Here is a 19,238-nt window from a genome sequence, read left to right as displayed (position 1 = left end):
CATAGTTATTTCTAAACTGTAATTCTCTTTCAATTCCCTTATTCAGTTAGTTCCCAAGTTCTATTGATTCTTCCTTTGCCCTGTCTCTAGCTTCTCTCCAATCTCACTGTTACTCCCTGGAACCTAATCACAGGACTTCATAGGTAACTTAGCTACCACTTAGAATTATGCTAGAAAGATTCTACTCTCGGGGATCATTTCTATAGTTCATTACTAGAATTATGCTGGAAGTCTTAACCAATACAGTGAAATGAGGAACCAAAATAAGAGGTATAAATATTGGCAAGGCAAAGACAAAACTTTCCTTATTTCTAGTTGATATGAAATTTCAAGAAATCAACTTACAATTATTAAACAAAAAACCCCCAAATGTTTAGCCCTGGCTAGTGTGGCTCAGTGGTTGAGTACCTGCCTGCGAATCAGGAGGTCACCAGTTCCATTCCTGGTCAGGGCACATGCCAAGGTTTCAGACCAGTCCCTGGTTGGGGGTATGTGATTAATGGATCTCTCACGCATCGTGTTTCTCTCCCTCCCTTCTTCCCTTCCTTCCCCTGTCTCTAAAAATAAATAAAGTCTTCAAAAAACAAATAAACAAATATTTATATTATAAGATTGCCACTTACAAATATAATACCAAAATCAGTAATTTTTCTAAATATAAGCAGAAACTTATAAAAAGAAATTCCATTCACGGTAGTAACAAAAGCTAAAAAGTATATAAGAATATAGGCAAGAGCCCCAGCTGGTGTGGCTCACTGGATTGAATGCTGGCCTGCAAACCAAAGGGTCACAAGTTCAATTCCTGGTCAGGGCACATGCCTGGGTTGTGGGGTCGGTTCCCAGTTGGGAGCACGTGTGAGAGGCAACTGATCAACGTTCTCAAATCGATGTTGTCTTACGCTCATTCTCCCTTCCTTCCCCTCTCTCTAATAAGTAAGTAAATAAGTAAAAATTCATTAAACAATAAAAATAAATAAATCTCAGAGGCCCTGGCTGGTGTAGCTCAGTGGATTGAGTGCCAGCCTGCAAATTAAAGGCTCGTGGTTTGATTCCCAGTCAGGGCACATGCCTGGGTTGCAGGCCAGGTCCCCAGTAGGGGACACATGAGAGGCAACCACACATTGATGTTTCTCTCCCTCTCTTTCTCCCTCCCTTCCCCTCTTTCTAAAAAAATAAAGAAAGAAAATATTTTTTAAAAAAATCTTAATAAATAAATACATACATAAATAAATCTCAGAAATGTTATGCTGAGCAAAAGACGTGGACACAAAGGAGTACATGCTGTATGATTCTGTTTATATGAAATCCTAGAAAGGCATAATTAATCTTTAGTGAAAGAAAGCAGAACAGTGATCCTCTGGGGCTGGGGGGTGGTAGGGATTGACTGCCAAGGGGTATAAGGAAGCCTTTAGGGCTGATGGAAATATATGCCTTGACTGTGGCAGTAATTACATAGGTGCATCCATTTGTCAAAAGTCATCAAACCATAAACCGAAAATGAGCTTTTCAGATGTCATGCATCTATAAGTTTGACACAGAAAAAAAGTCAATTCTGCAATAACAAGGGATGAAGTACTGGTACATGCTACTACAGGGAGGACACTCAAAAACATTATGCTAAGTGGGAAAAAGAAAAGCCAGATGCAAAAAACACAATAGGTATATTGTGTGACCCCACTGCTGTGAAATGGTCAGGAAAAACAACTTCATAGAGACAATAAGTAGCTTAGTGGTGGCCTGGGGTTTAAGCGCAGGAACTGGCTGCACCTGGGCTTTAGGGGCCTTTTCTTAGGGGATGCAAATGCCCTCACATTGGATTGTGAGGATAGCAGCACAACATTGTAAAGTGACTAAAAATCATTTCATTGCTCACTTAAAATGAGTGAACTTGTTATGAAATGATATCTCACTGACGCTTGTTTTAAAAAGCTAGTTGACCATATGGTTCAACAATCCTGCTCCCTGGTATTTACCCAGAAGGGCTGACAACTTGAGGTTCACACAAAAGCCTGCATTTGAATGTTTATAGGTCTTTATTCGCACAACTGGCTCAACTTGCAAGCAGCCAACGTGTTCTTCAGTAGGTGAATGGATACGCTGTAGTACATCTGTACAATGGTATATTAGCACTAAAAAGAAATGAGATAGCAAGGCAGAAAAGACATGGAGACACCTCAAATGCATATTACTAAGTGATAGAAGTAAATCTGAAAAGGCTACATATTTTTTATTTATTTATTTTTATTGATTATGCCATTACAGTTGTTCTATTCCCCCCTTCATTCCCCTCCACCCTACTCCCCCGTCCCCACCATTACCCACCCTTTAGTTTATGACCACGTGTCTCAAGCTCTTTAGATTCTGTATTTCCCATACTATTCTTGCCCCCCCATCTATTTTCTATCTACTGTCTTATGCTACTTATTTTCTGTACCTTCTCCCCCCTTCTCCTCCTCCCACTCCCCTGTTGCTAACCCTCCTTGAGATCTTCATTTCTATGTTTCCACTCCTGATCTAGCTGTTCTTTTAGTTTGCTTTCGTTTTAGGTGTGGTTGTTAATAACTGTGAGCTTGTTGTTCTTTCACTGTTCATGTTTCTTTAACTTCTTTTTCTTAGATAAGTCCCTTTAACATTTCATATAATAAGGGCTTGGTGATGATGAACTCCTTGAATTTGACCTTATCTGAGAAGCACTTTATCTGTCCTTCCATTCTAAATGAAAGTTTTGCTGGATAGAGCAATCTTGGTTGAAGGCTACATATTTTTTATATGATTCCACCTATATGACATTCCAGAAAAGGTAAAACTGTGGAGATAATACAAAGATCAGTAGTTGCCAGGGGTTAAAGGGTAGATGGGGATGAATAGGCAGAGCACACAGGTGTTTTAGGGCAGTGAAACTATTCTGTATGCTATTATAAAAGTGGGTGCATGTTATTGTATATTTGGCAAAATTTGTAGAATGTACAACACCAAGAGTGAGTCCTAATGTCATCGGTGGACTTTGGGTGTGATGACAATGTGTCAGTGTAGGTTCATCAGCTCCAACAAATGTGCCACCGTAGTGAGCGTTGATCATGGGGGTGGTTATGTGTGGGAGGGGGTTCAGGAATACGTGGGAACTTGTCTACATTTTCAATCCAATTTTGCCATGAACCTAAAACTGCTCTGAAAATAAACTCTTTTAAAAAAGAAATGAAATATCAAGCCCTGAGAAGACACAGATGAACCTCAAATGCCTATCGCTAGATGAAACAAGGGAATCTGCAAAAGCAATACATAGTGTATGACTTCAAGTACATGAAATTCTGAAAAAGCAAAACCGTGGAGACAGTAAAAAGATCAGTGGTTGCCAGGAGTCAGGGGGGAGGAGGGATAAATAGTGAGACCATGGAGGATTTTTAAATCAGTGAAACTATTCTGTATTGCTGTTCTAATGGTGAATTCATTTGTTAGAGCTCAGCACATACAACACTAGGAGTGAACCCTAATGTAGACTTTGGATTATAACAATGTGTCAATTTGGTTTCATCAGTTGTAACAAATATGCAGCTCTGGTGATATGGGCTGTTGAGATAGAGGGGGAGTCTGTAAGTATGTGTGTGGGGGGACAGGAAGCATGTGGGAATTCTCTGTGTTTTCTGCTCAGTTTTGCTGTGAACCTAAAACTTATCTGAAAACCAGTCCATTAAAATGAACTGTCTAAACAAAAATAATCACAATGTACCGCAAGATAAAAGTAAAATGCCTAACAATAGAACAAAGACCAGAAAGACAGGAATGGAAGTATATTAACATAAGATTATGCAACATTTTTTTTATTGATTGATTTTTTTTTAAAGAGAGGGAGATATGGAGAGAGATATTGATTCCTGGCTGGTGTGGCTCAGTGGACTGAGCTCTGGCCTGTGAACCGAAAGGTCAGTGGTTCAATTCCCAGTCTGGGCACATGCCTGGGTGCCCAGACTGGGCCAGGTCCCCAGCTGGGGGCATATGAGAAGCAACCATATGTTGATGTTTCTCTCCCTCTCATTCTCCCTCCTTTCCCCTCTCTCTAAAAGCAAATAAATAAAAATTTAAAATATATATATATATATAGAGAGAGAGAGAGACATCAATTTGTTGTATCACTCATTTATGTACTCATTGGTTTTCTGTATGTGACCCAACTGGCAATTGGAAACCCTGGGATGGGATGATGCTTTAACCAACTGAGCTGCTCAGTCCGGGCAACATAAGGTTCTTATATTCTTCATGAAGTGGTATGATGACACTTGAAGGTAGACTGAGAGAAGTTATGGTTGCACAAAATAAACCTTGAAGCAACCGCTAAAACAACAAAAGAAGGAGGGCTAGCTAGTAAGTCAACAAAGGAGATACAAATAATATCGATTAATCCAAAAGAAAGCCGAAAAAGGCCACAAACAAGGGATGGGACAAATAGAAAACCAATAGCAAGGTGACAGACTAAAACCTAACCGTATCGTGTTAAATATAGATGGTCTAAACACTGCAGTTACAGGGTAGGGATGGTCAGATTGGGAAAAAAGGCAAGACCCAACTTCGTGCTGCCCACGAGAAAGGCTCTTTACACAAAGACACAACTAGTCTAAAACTATGTTTTTAAAAAGATGTATCATGATAACACTAGTCTTTTAAGGTGGATGGGCTGTATCAATATCAGAGTAGATTTCAGAGCAAAGATAACACTAGTAAATAAAATGTAATATAATGATAAAAAGTCAGTTAATGAGGAGAACATGTCAATTCTAAATGTTTGTGCACCTAATATAACAGCTTCAGCATACATGAATGAAAGCTGAAAAACTACAAGGAGAAGTAGACAAATCCACAAAGTTTGTCAGAGATTTCGATACCTTTCCCTCAATAACTAATGAAATGAGTAGGCATAAAATTGGCAAGGATATAGAAGTGAACATCACTACCAGTCAAATGACCTGATTTGCATTTGTAGAATATTCCACCCCAAAATAGCAAAATGCACATTCTTTTCAAGTCCACATGAGGTATTTGCCAAGACAGACCATGTTCTAGGCCACGAAACAAATCTTAATGAATTCAAAAGGATTGAAGTCCTACAAATATATATATATATATATTTTGGAAACCATGGAATGAAATTATGTAGCAATAACAGAAAGATGTCTGGAAAATCCCCAACTACTAGATAACTGAATAATATACTTGTAGACAACTCATGGGTGAAAGAAGAAATGAAAAGGATAATTAGAAAATATTTTGAATGGAATGAAAATGAAAGCCCAACAAATAATTTATGGCATTCTGCTAAAGCAGTAGTTTGGGGGTAATTTTTAAGCACTAAGCAGCTCTATTAGATCAGCAGAAAGCTTTCAATGACTTAGGCTTTCACTTCAGTAAAATGAAGAAGAGCAGATAAAGCGAAGTTTCAGAAGAAAAACAAGATCAAGGTGAAAATCATTGAAATAGAAAAAGAAAAATTAACAAAACCAAATTCTTGTATGCTAATGTTCATTGCAGCATTATTCATAATAGTCAAAAATTAGAATAGAGAGAAATGTCCATCAATAGATGAATGGCAGCTGCAAAAGTCAAATGCATGGAGGCCCAAAGCAGATTAAAGATTGGTTTCCAGGGGCAAGGTGGAGTCAGTGTTTAACAGGTATAGAATTTGGGGAGATGAAAAGGTTTTAGAAGTAGACAGTGGTGATGGTTCCACAATATTGTGGATGTATTTAATGCCACTGAATGATACAATTAAAAAAAAGGTTAGCCCTGGCTGGTGTAGCTCAGTGGATTGAGCTCCAGCCTGTGAACCATAGGGTCACAGGGTGATTCCCAGTCAGTGCACATGCTTGGGTTGTGGGCCGGGTCCCCAGTAGGGGGCGCTCAAGAGGCAACCACACATTGATGTTTCTCTCCCTCTCTTTCTCCCTCCCTTCCCCTAAATAAATAAATAAATAAATAAATAAATAAATAAATAAATTTTTAAAAAAGTTAAAATGGCAAACTCTGTTATATGTATTTACCATAGTTTTGAAAAATAATAAGATACAAAAGCCATTGAATTGTACAACTTAAGTGGGGAATTGTGTAGTATGTGGATTTATATCTCAATTAAGCTGTTCTTGAAAGTGCATGGTGTATGATTCCATTTATATAAAACTCTAGAAAGTGCAAACTAATATATGGTGACAAAGAGCAACCCCAAATCGCTTATTTACCACATTTTCTTTGATCGCTTCCATCTTTCTTAACACTTTCTCAGTTCCCTAACTGGCTCTTTATGTTATGGTCCTGAGGAAAAACAGGGGTCTGGGGAAGAAGGGGTGGCCTCACTTTGCCAAAGGAAAGGTGAGGCCGGGGGAACTCTCTGAACCCAGGACCTGGTGGTCCTGGGGTCAGGAATGTAAGCAATGCTTGATTACCCAGAGGCGTGGTTTAGGATGCTGTGACGCCAGAAAAAGAGGCTGGTCCCCGGACTGCACTTCCCAGGAGGTCTCCGGGCTCGCAGAGAGGAGACTGCGTCCGACGACGGGGTGGGACTCGGGTCGCTGCCCGGATGTGGAGTTGAGCCCGCCGCTGCAGCGGATCCCAGTGAAAGACGCCGGGAGGCTCTACCGGCAGCAGTTGAACTGCGCGGGACCACGAGCACTTTGCAGGGTATGTGACCCCTTACGCCAGGCAGTGCCCACATTCCCTCTTTTGCCGAGTCTCCCCATCCCTGGGACCTTAGTCGCTGAGCCGGTTCTTGGGTGGAAGGGATCTGAGGGTGGCATGAGCTGTATGTGTAGCGGGGGAGAGTGAGCCAGCTCCGCGAATCCGATGTGGGGCACCTTTCTGCCCCTGGCTCAAGAGTCCCGCTGGAGTCACAGAAGAACTCAGCACTCTTGGTGGAGGAGAGTGTGAGGGACGTGCCCAGCGGGATCGTTGTGGCTATTGATGGATCGCTGAGATTGCTTCTGTGCTGAAGTTGCCAGACACAGGATAGTCCCCTTGGCTCCCGGTTCGGGAGTATTCACCCTGCTTCCTTCGCCTCCAGTCATCTGAAGTCTTCCTTGACTGCACCTGAACCACAGAAATTAGTCTTCAATGTGAGAACCATCCCCTCCCCCCGCCAATTTAGTGGATAACTAAGTTGCAGAAAGTACTAAATAAAACTAGGGATCTTCTGCTGAATTGCTTTGGTTTCAGGGAGGGTGATTTAAGTGGATTAGACTGAGACTTGCTGCAAGGGTGAGACTTGGAGAATGACGGAGAAACAGTAGTCATTTGAGCTGCGTTCTTGTTCTCACTGTTATTGAATCTTTTATTATATTGTGTTCAACTTAGGAGAAAAGTAACTTCTGTGCAGGCTGTACAAGTGAAGAAAGGATGCTTTGTCACATGAGATAGGAACGTTTAGAAGAAGCTATGATTCCAAGGTTAATAGTAAATGACTAACAAGGAACGGAGCCTTCTGGTGTGCTGGTGTTGGCAGCTCCATGCGTCTCCCAGTTTCTAATCCTAGACGCACTTTGAAGATCTCTAAGCTGCTCCGATGTCTACTTAGGGCTACTGTGAAGTTAAAAACTAGAAAAGATGGGTACAAGTACCATACACCAGCGGTCCCCAAACTTTTTGGCACCCTGGACCTGTCTCGTGGAAGATGTTGAGGGGGGTGGAGGGAGAGGGGTGCGAGGATAGGAGGCGAAGCTCGGGTGACCTTCGCTGGCTCCACCGTGGAATGGGGGGGTCCGGAGGAGGAGCTCAAGTGAGCTTCACTCCCCCAGCTGTGGCTGGGGGAAGAGGGGAACAGGAGGCGGAGCTCAGGTGAGCTTCGCCAGCTCCTCCGGAATGGGAAGGGGGGGCTGGAGGCGGGGCTCAAGTGAGCTTCGCTGGCTCCACTGTGGAATGGGGGGGTCCGGAGGCGGAGCTTAAGCGAGCTTCACTGCCCCGGCTCTGGATGTCGGGGAGGAGCGAACCGCGGGCGGAGCTCAGGTGAGCTTGGCACCTGCACCGGCGGTACACAGGGGAGGCGGGGCGGGGGGGGGAGGCAGGAGGCGTAACTCCAGTGAGCTTTGCTTACCGCCTGGTTCCTAACTGGCCGCGGCGGCGGTCTGCGGCCCGGGGATTGGGGACCCCTGCTGCACACAATTCCTATAGAATGCTCTCAGTGTTTAGTTTCCCTTTACTTCCCTATAGCAACTTCCTCCCCCCATGAGCCATACATTACTGTGCACTATTACTTGCCTCCTGCCTTCACCACAAGACGTTAAGCTTCTAGCATTCTTTTTCTTTGTACCCCCTTTCTTTTGAGTCCCTCCTAGCAGTTCATTGCCCATAGTAGTAGTGCTTGGAACAGCGTGGATAGTGGTGGTGATGGGGAGGGGACAGCATTGTGCTGGGTGCTGGAACTTAAGTTAACAAGCCTTTCTCAAATAGATGACAAACAGGGTATTGGCCTTTCTCTTCTAACTCCCAAGCCTTTAAAAGAATATCATTTTACTTTTAATATTTTAACCATTTTAACGTGTACCATACAGTAGTGTTAACTATATTCACGTTGTTTGCAACAAATCTAGAATTCTTTCATCTTGCAAAACTGAAATTCTAGCCCTGCCTGGTGTGGCTCAGTGGATTGAGTCCCGGCCTGCCAACCAAAGGGTTTCGGGTTTGCGGTTCTATTCTCGGTGGGGGCACATTCCAGGGGCACATTCCGGGGTTGAGGGGTGTGCGGGAGGCAGCCGATAAATGTGTCTCGTGCTCAATAATGTTTCTCTCTTTCTCCCGGCCTTCTCCTCTCTCTCTGAAAATACATAAAAATATTTTAAAAACCTGAAACCCTGTACCCATTAAACAACTCCCCACATTTCTCCCTTCCGCAGTCCCTGACCACCGTCATTCATTCTACTCGTTTCAGTAAGTTTCACTCTTCTGGATAGCTCACATAATTGGAATCATGCAGTATTTGGCTTTTTTGTAACTGGTTTATTTCACTTAGCATCAAGTCCTCACGATTCATCCATGTTGAAGCATATAAAATCCGTTTTATTTTTTTTTAAAGATTTTATTTATTTACTTTATAGAGAGAGAGGGAGGGAGGGAGAGAAACGGTGCGCAAGAGGGATGAATATCAGTTGTCTCTTGCACGCCCTCTTCTGGTAGCCTGGCGCTCAACACAGAAGTGGCGACCTTTTGGTTCTCAAGCCAGGCACAATCTACTGAGGGCCCATCTTCTTTCTATAAATATATATATATACTATATATGTGTATATATAGTATATAATATATAAGTACATAAATATATTTGTAAATAGATATATTTATGTGCCACATTTTCTTTATCCATTCATCTACCAATAGACATTTAGGGTGACATTTAGGTTGCTTCCACTTTTCCACTTCTTGGCTATATTAATGAAGCAATGAACATGAGTGTGCAAATAGGTCTTAAAGATCCTGTTTTCAATTGTTTTGGACATATTTTTACTTTTGAAATTTTGCTTATTTTTAGAGAGAGGGAGAAAAACATCATTGTGAGAGAGAAACAATGACCTGTAGCCTCTTGCACGCCCCCAACCAGGGATGAAACCCACAACTGAGGCACGTTCCCTGATCGGGATGAACTTGTGGCCCTTCACTTTGTGGAATGATGCCCAACCCACTGAGTCACACTGGTCAGGGCTTGATATATTTTTAGTATTATTATGAGACTTTTTAACTATGGGGAATTTTAAACATACACAAGCAGATAAAATAGTGTAATGAACATGTGGGCTGAATAAATGGGTCAGTTGTACAAAACAGCCTTCTAAAGTACCTGGGACTTGCGCTGATCCTCCCCTCCCCCTGTCCGCCTTTCACAGACAGTGTGTTACACGTGAGCATATTTGCAGTTTTGCTTCAGACCTCAGGTGTTCTAGCTGCACTTCATCATCTAGGCCCACAGTCATCAGTGTGACCGGAGTGCCCAGATGCAGACCATATATTCTAGGAGTATTTGGGTTGTATTTGGGAGTATTTGGAGATAATAAATGAGTAGAAGTGAGTGTAGGTGCCTTTTCCTACTTATAGAGAAGAAGACCTGAGTTTGCAGTGCAAAGTGGTCTTTGTGCCCAAGAATTTCGCTCTGGTACAGCAACCCCCTGAGATGCAATACTGTCCTGAAAGCGGTCACTTGGAGCAGAGATGTTTGACATTAGATGAGACCTAAAGGAGGCTGGGAAGATGAGAAATAAAAGCAGTGATTGCTACAGAATTCAGAGGACAAAGAAATGCATCTAGACTGGGAAAGTTAAGGAATGTGGTAGTGACTTTGCCGTTTCTAGTGACCTTGTGTGTTTGATCCTTAAGCCTGTTCCTAAGTAGAAAAAGGTAGAGCTGATGGTTAGTGAATACCCTGGGATGGTTGCCTGCTAGTCTTGAGTTACCCTCTGGACTTGTAGCTGTGGGACCTGTACTACCAAAGGCTTCTAGGTGAAAAGCTTCCCAGTTTGGAACTGGCTGTGGGAAGATAGCTACCCCTAGTGGGCCTGTGCGAAGTATCCTCAGAAGGCCAATTTTACTGAGACCCAAATGAGTGTTGTTTTGGTTTTGCCTATGATATGGGCTAAATAGAGACCTTTACTAATAAAACAGCAGGGTAGGGGATGTGTCTATTCTCTCAAATTCCCAAGGTGAGAAGCTAATTATCAATTTTTTTTCTATAATCAAATACATATGACAATGTATCCCCTTTTCTCCACGTTCTGACACTTGAGGTGAATGCTATAAGGACTGGGTCTGAAATGAGGGCAGTAGTTAAGAAACTAAAGAAATCGGAGTGGTCTGGGGCACTGACAAGGTAGGGCATTACCAGGGTGTTGATGTGGGTGTTTGAACACGGGAACTCATAGTAAACATGTTTCTTGGAGATCATCCCTGCTGGGGTCCCCAACCCCCAGCCCGCAGACCTGTATCCGCCGGGCAGGAGGTGAGCAGTGGGCTGGTAACTTGTTCCATTACCGCCTGAGCCTCCTCTCCTGTGCTCCTGCCTCCCCGCCCCGCCCTGGCCCAGGAAAAATCGAAACCAGTCCCTTGTTGGGGACCACATGCCATGCCATGCCATTAACTGCCAAGTACTTCATGCATGAAGAAATGGACAAAGAGTATGGTGCTCTTGTGACCTGTAGTTTTACTTGGAGAAGATGGGAAGGGATGAGACCCCTGGCTTGTCTAGCGTTGTAATCACATCAGCGAACTTTTGCCTTCTGGGGCAGAATAGTAGAAGAATAATATACAAAGTTTTAGCAGCTTCTGAAACCTAGTAAGTACTTCATACGTGGCAGACTCTAATAATGACTGTACCCGCATTCTTTCATTTAAGCCTCAGGTTAGAAATTTGCCCAAATTCCCAAGGCTTTAGGAAAAGAGAGGACAGGTTTTTGAATCCAGAGGTTTGACCTCAGAGCTTCGAATCTTTTTAAGAAAATTGTATTTACCTTTAGCAAGAAGGGAAGGGAGGGAGACAAATATCCATGGGTGAGTGATGGGGTGCCTCTCGCACACCCCCTACTGGAGACCCAAGCGTGTGCCCTGACTGGGAGTCAACCAGTGACCTTCCTGTGTATAGGCTGGTACTCAGTTCACTGAGCCACACCAGCCAGGGCATCAGAGCTTGAACTCGTAATCACTTACCTACATGGCTGATTCTGACTGGCCTACCTTTCACTTCTGTAGTAAGTGTCGCTGTTTTTCAGGAACAGGGAGGTTCCTTTGCTGGGTCTATAGCCACAGACCCAAAGTGAGAGCCTTGTTTCTTTCGTTTCAACTTCGGGAACTATCTTTCTATACTTTTAAAAAAACGAGTTACCATTTACTGAGCACCTAGTATATTTTAGCACCTTTGCATATTTTAGCACTTTAGCATATTTTCAGACCTTATGACAACAATGGAGCATAAATACCGAGGTATATGAATGGTATTTCATCTTTTGGGGGCTCACAGCCCTTTTCGAGACTCTAATAACAGCTTTGGATCTTCTTTCCAGAAAAATTCACTTACGCGCATACATATAGGATCGCACACAACTTCAGAGGCGGCTTTTAGGACCCACTGAAGCCTGTCCTTTAGCAGTCCATGGTAAGAACTCTGGCCCTGTACCACCTTCCCCAGCTGGTTCTTCTGTAGTGTGAAAGGGATGGGTCGTGGGTGGGGGTTCACCTCCTCTCTTTGTCCTCAGAGAGAAATGTTTATGAAGGTTGGGCTCCCTTCATTAACGAAGCACCTGGGAACACTCTTCATTTCTCTCTTACACGTAGGACTCCAAGGGAAGAATGCAGACGATCAAATGTGTGGTTGTAGGAGATGGGGCCGTGGGTAAGACCTGCCTCCTCATCAGTTACACAACAAAGTCCTTTCCTGAAGAGTATATCCCCACTGTCTTTGACAACTATAGCGCGCAGACAACTGTGGATGGCCAACTTGTCAGCCTGAACCTATGGGACACGGCTGGTCAAGAAGAATACGACCGACTGAGAACGCTCTCCTACCCCCAGACCAATATCTTCGTCATCTGCTTTTCCATCAGCAGCCCATCCTCTTATGACAATGTGAGGCATAAGTGGTACCCAGAGGTCACCCATCATTGCCCCAATGTACCCGTTCTGCTGGTAGGCACCAAGAGTGACTTGCGGACTGACCTTGAGACAGTGAAGAAGCTGAAGGAGCAGAGCCTAGTGCCCACGACTCCTCAGCAAGGCATTATCCTGGCCAAGCAGGTGGGGGCTGTGAAGTATCTGGAATGTTCTGCCCTGCTGCAGGATGGGGTACAGGAGGTATTTTTGGAAGCTATCCGCGCTGTGCTTCACCCTGCCACAAAGAAGAACACCAAGAAATGTGTCCTCTTATAGCTCTCGGGGCGGCACGTAGGAACTGCCTCAAAGGAGAAGAAGGGGGTGGGATTCCTTTGACAGGATTTAGTAAATGCCAACGGAGCCATTTGACTCTTTTGGAAACCCTGGGCTCTAGGTTACTGGGCTTCTGGAGGAATGAAGACAGATAGGCTAGTCTGTATATGGCTGCTTTGCGGGTTTGGTTTGAACCTTTTGGAGGGTGTGTGTGTGTGTGTGTGTGTGTGTGTGTGTGTGTGTGATCAAAACAGTAAGAGGAGCCCTGGCTGGGGTGGCTCAGTGGATTGAGCACAGGCCTGTGAAGCAAAGGGTTGCTGGTTCGATTCCCAGTTAGGGCACATGCCTGGGTTGCGGGCCAGGTCCCCAGTGGGGGCCACGTGGGAGGCGGCCACACATTGATGTTTCTCTCCTACTCTTTCTCCTTCCTTTCCCCTCTCTCTAAAAATAAATAAATAAAATATTTAAAAAAAAAACAGTAAGAGGAGACACCACAATGCGCTGTTCCTTCTTGTCCTGGCCAGGCCGCAACTAAGCAGAGCAGCCTTGTACTGTTCTTTGTAGACTTTTGCCTGTCTGCTTTTAAGTCAAATTTGAGCTTTTCTTCCTGTAGTTACCATTGAGAAAGTGCCTCACAGCAGGAAGACAAGGCTTGCCGGTTTTCGAATCATTGCCTTAAACTTTCTAATACACTAATTTTTTTTAATCCACTGTTTTAAAAAGAAGTTTATGCGTGATTCCTGGGTGTTCCCAGTGTTGACATGTCCTTCTCGTTCTTGAGCTAAGACATTTTGGCAACACTGGTTAAGTAGAATTTTCCAAAGTTCTGTGAGATGGGAATAGATTTTCTTTAAAAGGTTCTGTGGTCTAATAAGCCAGGAACCAGCTATTTAAATAAAAGCTCAAGAGGTTCCTCTACTGTAGGAATTTATAATTTTTAATAAGTATGCAACATTCCGGAAGCTTTCATTTGGTCCTATGCAATACCTATTATCATCTTTGGAAACACAGTTTCCAAGATGCTGGGTTGATAGAATCTAGGAATTCCCATGCAGGAGGCTATGGGGGAAAAAAAAAAGCATAATGTGGCTTCCTTCATGCCTTTGAAAGAAATGGCAGTCACGAACTTTTACTGTCATTCCTCTTGAGTTACTATAAAGGCTACTATGCCCTTTTCCTCTTCCTCCTCTGTATACCTTGGGTGTGTATGTGTGGGTGTGTTCATTTGTTCGTTCAGCCCTGTGTGCCTTTTGAAGTCTTTTAGTTGTTCCAAAAGAGTTGGAGTATGTTGGATCTCCAGGTCGTGGGCTGGAGTATGCTCAGCCTGTCCCGGGGCAGTGAGTCAGATTCTTCATCCCAGTAGGCCTGCTTCTCCATGGTTGTAAGATTTCTGACCTTTATTTGACTATGGAAGAAAAACTTCTCCACCTGGCGGATAGCAGTTGACAGCTCTACCACGTCCATACCCTCTCATCCTGCCAAAATAGCATTGGATTTTTGAGCCTTTGGCAGGTAAAAGGATGGCATACAGCACTACCTTCCCCTGTGGTGGGTGAAGTGTCTGTGCTTTGCTTTGTGACAGTCTTGCTGTGGCTCTTTGATTAGATGTGAGAAGACTTGCCTCAGGCTAACCAAACCTCCTGAATAGGGCTGCCAGAAAAAACAGTAATATTTTACACGACAAAAGGAGACTAGACTGAGCAGTGAGCACACAGAGGAGTATGCAGATGTTGTGCACCTGAAACTTACATGTTATTAACCCATATTACTCCAATGGATTTAATTAAAATTAAAGACAAAATATTTTTTTACAAATAACTTTTTAGTACAAGCAATGTACCATGCAATATTTGGGACATACACCAAAACATTATTTGCTGTTCATCTGAAATTCAAATTTAATGTCAGCATCCTATGCTTTTAATTGGCTAATTGGCTTAATCTGGCAACCCTCCTCTTGGGGAATCTGGAACCGGGAGGTCAAGGAGAAATCAAGTATTGACAGAAGATAAAAAGCTTATGTCAACTCTATTCTTACTACTTTTTTTCTGGCTTCCCCTTTCCCTAACCTGGGACTACGGTGTTTAGTTTTGTTTTCCCTTCATCACTGTTTCCTCCATGTCATACACTACTTCGTTGCCATTTATTTCTACACCAGTTGCCTAAAGCTGTGGAGGATTCAGGGTGGATAGTATTGTCTGACTTGTGCCTTCTATCTCAATTTCAGGGTACTGTATTTATTTCCCACCGTGTGTTCCAGGGCTTCCTGTGGTGGTGGTGGGGAATGGCGGAGATTTTTTATAAGCAGTGTGTCAGCTGGAAGAGAGTGAGTGTGGCCCTTCTCAATGAAGGCCCAGGAGCGCTTTGGAAAGTGAGGTTGCTGTACAGTGAGGTACGGTGAAGTGAGGTTGCTGTACAGTGAGGTACGGTGAAGTGAGGTTGCTGTACAGTGAGGTACGGTGAAGTGAGGTTGCTGTACAGGGAAGTACGGTGAAGTGAGTGAGGTTGCTGTACAGTGAGGTACAGTAACTGTAGGGGTCAACTCACCTGTGTGCATGAGGTGTCCTTTGCCATTGTGTAGAGTTCCCTGAGTTTTCCCAGAGGCAGTCAAATGAAAGTCCTTATTGCTCAAGTATATTCCAGTCTCAGGGTGTTCTGATTGCTGCTGGAGTGCACACAGGGCTTCACGGTTGAAGGGTTAGAAACACCTATGTCTCTGGGAGCTTTCTGTTTAGCTACTGAAGTGTTTTAAATTGGCCTTTAGCCCTCACTGGGTTGAGCGCTAGCCTGTGAATCAAAGGGTTGCTAGTTCGATTCCCACTCAGTGTACATGGCTGGGTGGTGGGCCAGGTCCCTGGTTGGGGGTGTGCAAGAGGCAATCTATTGATGTTTCTCTCAAATATCAATGTTTTTCTACCCCTTCCACCTCTTTCTAGAAATGAATAAATAAAATCTTTAAAAAAATAAAATGGCTTTTAATTTAATAGTGCCTCCTGCTCTTCTTGTCTGGAAAATTCCCAAATGTAAGCATAGGTTTGGTTTGGGTAAACTTGTGTCCTCTAATAAACAGAGGTGTGATCCACAACTGTGAGACAGTGGTTTTGCTATTGGATTGATTTGATGATCCTAAGCATACACTGACATCTTGATTTTTATACTTAAAAGGAATTTGAATGAAGACGAACATACTTGTATCACTTTTAAATTATTCATGATGGATGGCAATAAGCTTTTCTGGTCTGTTGCTTTCTAAAAAAATAAAAATGCCTTCTCCCTCCCACTCCCCCATTTTGAGTTATTTCAAAATTCTTTTCAACTTGAAAAGGATAGGATAAATATAATTAGCCCTGACTGGTATGGCTCAGTGAATTAAGCGCTGGCCTGTGACCTAAGGGGTTGCCGGTTCCATTCCCAGTCAGGTCACATGCCTCTCCCCAGTAGGGGATGCGTGAGAGGCAACCACACATTGATCTTTTTTTATCCCTCCCTTCCCCTCTCTAAAAATTAATAAAATATTTTTAAAAATATGATGATTGTATTGCACATTGTACTTGTGTGTAACTGTACTTATTTTCCAAATCAGACAATCAGTGTATGGAATTGTCAGCCTTGCTAACATTGACTAGTTCCTGCCCCACGCCCCACCTGTACTGCCCCACCTATTCCTCTTCAGGATTTACAGTAGCCTCATTTTCTGGTTTTCACTAATGACAGATCAGTTAGTTCCCTGTAGGGGATTTTTCTAATTTATTACACTATATTCAGTACACAATTATCATGCTCCTACTGTGTTAATAGGCATTATTGTACTAGGAGCCTCTCCCAGTTATGTCAGGAAAAGATCTGTTATAAAAATTAATCCTAGCTGGTAACTGTATATAGTTTTGGTGCACTGCTGAATGCACTAGTAAGGAAGAGCAAAACAATGTTTTGTTTTGTAAGTAGCTTTATTGAGGTATAATTTACATACCATAAAATTCACCATTCAAGATGACAATTTAATGATTTCACCATTCAAGATGACAATTTAATGATTTTAGTAAATTTGGAGTCAGGCAACCATCACTCAACATCTACTCTTAGAACCTTTCCATCACCCCGGAGAGTTCCCTCATGCAGTTAATCCCTGCTTCTATCTGTAGCCCTTGGCAACCATTCATTTACTTTTTTTTTTTTCCTAAACATTTCAGATAAATAGAATCAAACAATATGAGGCTGGTTGGAACTTACTTCATTTAGCATAGTTTCAAGGTTCATCCTTTTTATAGCACATATGGCCACTTCATTTCTCTCTATTGCTGAATAGTATTCCACTATACAGATGTACCATATTTTATCTATTCCTAGTTGAGGAACATAAGATTGGGGTTGTTTTTTGTTTTTTGTTTTTTGTTTTTTTTGGCTATGCTGCTGGGAACCTTTGTGTACAAGGTTTTGTGTGGACATGTTTTTCATTCTTTTGGGTGTTTTTTGATTCCACGTATGAATGGAATAACTAGGTCATATGGCAAATTTACGTAAAACTACATTTTGAGCCAAGAGTGGCATCTTTAATATTTATAGTATTGAAGTCTCTTTCCACATTCTACAAGCCTCCATCTACCTCATATTTGCTTTTCCTCAAGCACAAGCATCCAAGAGGCATTATAAGGTACATTAAAAAACATTCCATCTTGCTTTTTTGTCTTAAATAGTATAGCAAGAGTATTCTAACTTTTCTTTACCAAACTGCATAGTATCAGCTACCATGCAGGTTTTGGCAGACCTGTATCATCTGGCCTAGAAATGTAACTACTGTTAAAACAGTTCATGGGTCCTGGCTGCTGTGGCTCAGTGGGCTGAGCACTGGCCTGTGAACCAAAGGGTCGCTGGTTTGATTCCCAGTCAGGGCACATGCCTGGGTTGTGGGCCAGGTCTGTGGTTGGGGGAGTTGGGGACATGCAAAAGGCAACCCATTGATGTTTCTATCCCTCTCTCTTTGTCTAAAAATAAATGTAAAAAACCTTAAAAAATATCCAGGGGTGTCCAGCTGACGGCCCAAGGGCTGCCTGTGGCCCAGGATGGCTATGAGTGCAGCCCAACACGAAATTGTAAATTTACTTTAAAGCTTTTTTTTTGCTCATCAGTTAGGTTTGTGATTTAATGTGTGACCCAGGATAATTCTTCTTCTAGTGTGGCCCAGACATGCCAGAAAGTTGGACACCCTGATAGACTTACTTGCTTATTTTGCAAAACAAAACATGGGAAGTACAAATATTGAAAAATTATGTTGTAGACCTGAAACTAATATGTCAATTACACTGCAGTAAAACATAATAAACACAGGGAGGATAAACCAGAAATTAATGTAAATGGTTACTTACAGGGAATCTCAGGGGAGGTCTCAGGGAAGGGTTTCAGCAGAACATTCAATTTTCCAGGTTTGCCACTTCAGGGTTGTGTCTGCCACCAACTGGTCAGTGACAGGGCAGGGGGTCATCAGTCATTGCAGCTGGTCCTGGCACCACCCACCTGGTATTGCTGCTTTTCTGGGTCTGGAGCTGAAACAACTGAGGCCTAGATGTTATCTCTAAGAAGGTGACCTTCTGTATCTGGCTGTAAATTGCCCAGCCAGATTGTTCAGCTGTCTGTCTCAGTTTCCCTATTCCACCTACCAAGGAATTTTTCTAGCTTCTTACTATCCTGCCTCAATATCGGGTCCTGGACAGGTAATGTACAAAGTAAGCTTGGAACATCTTGTGCCAAAAAACAAGTGCTCAAACATTTGTGGGTCATGTTGGAAGGTCACAGGAGCCAGAGTGAAGTAGTTCCCATTGGACAAATCTCAGACAGTTTGAGCATCAGAAAGGATAAAATCGTGCTAGATTGTAACACATTAAAAATGTAAGAAACGATCTGGCTGGTGTGGCTCAGTGGATTGAGGACAGGTCTGTGAACCAAAGGCTCACTGGTTTGATTTCCAGTCAGGGCGCATGCCTGCATTGCAGGTCAAGTGCCCAGCAGGGGGCGTGGCGTGTGAGAGGCGACCACACATTGGTCTGTCTCTTCCTCTCTTTCTCCCTCCCTTCCTGTTTCTAAAAATAAATAAATTCTTTTAAAATTTCAAGAAAGAGGTAAGAAAAGGGGTTAGCATTTCTTTACTGATAAAGTCCAGTTAGTAAATATAGATGGAATTTAGGAATTAGAAAAACCATCCTTTTGCACTTCTCCAATATAATTGATTCAGGCAAAGATAATGAATAGACGTTAAAACCATTGGGTGGAAGGCGACAACGACTTCCGGCCAAGATGGAGGCATAGGCAGACACACTGTTCCTACTTGCACAACCAGAAGAATGGCAACGGCAAATTTAAAACCAGACAATAAC

General features: G+C 42.9%; 1 protein-coding gene across 1 annotated transcript; it reads left to right on the top strand.

The window, feature by feature from the left end:
* Positions 1 to 6,577: 6,577 nt before the first annotated feature.
* LOC119035391 (rho-related GTP-binding protein RhoG-like) lies at positions 6,578 to 13,086 on the top strand. Its single transcript, XM_037126715.2, has 3 exons — positions 6,578 to 6,663; positions 12,012 to 12,103; positions 12,283 to 13,086. The coding sequence occupies exons 2-3, from the start codon at positions 12,101 to 12,103 to the stop codon at positions 12,871 to 12,873; spliced, it is 594 nt and encodes a 197-aa protein (XP_036982610.1). The 5' UTR covers positions 6,578 to 6,663; positions 12,012 to 12,100; the 3' UTR covers positions 12,874 to 13,086.
* The last annotated feature ends 6,152 nt before the right edge of the window (positions 13,087 to 19,238 follow it).

This window comes from Artibeus jamaicensis, unplaced genomic scaffold, assembly GCF_021234435.1.
Source record: "Artibeus jamaicensis isolate MK-2021 breed Jamaican fruit bat unplaced genomic scaffold, CSHL_Jam_final scaffold_2375, whole genome shotgun sequence".
NCBI classification, from domain to species: Eukaryota; Metazoa; Chordata; class Mammalia; order Chiroptera; family Phyllostomidae; genus Artibeus; species Artibeus jamaicensis.
Note: the sequence above shows the minus strand (reverse complement) of the source record. Positions and strands in the feature narration are given on the sequence as shown.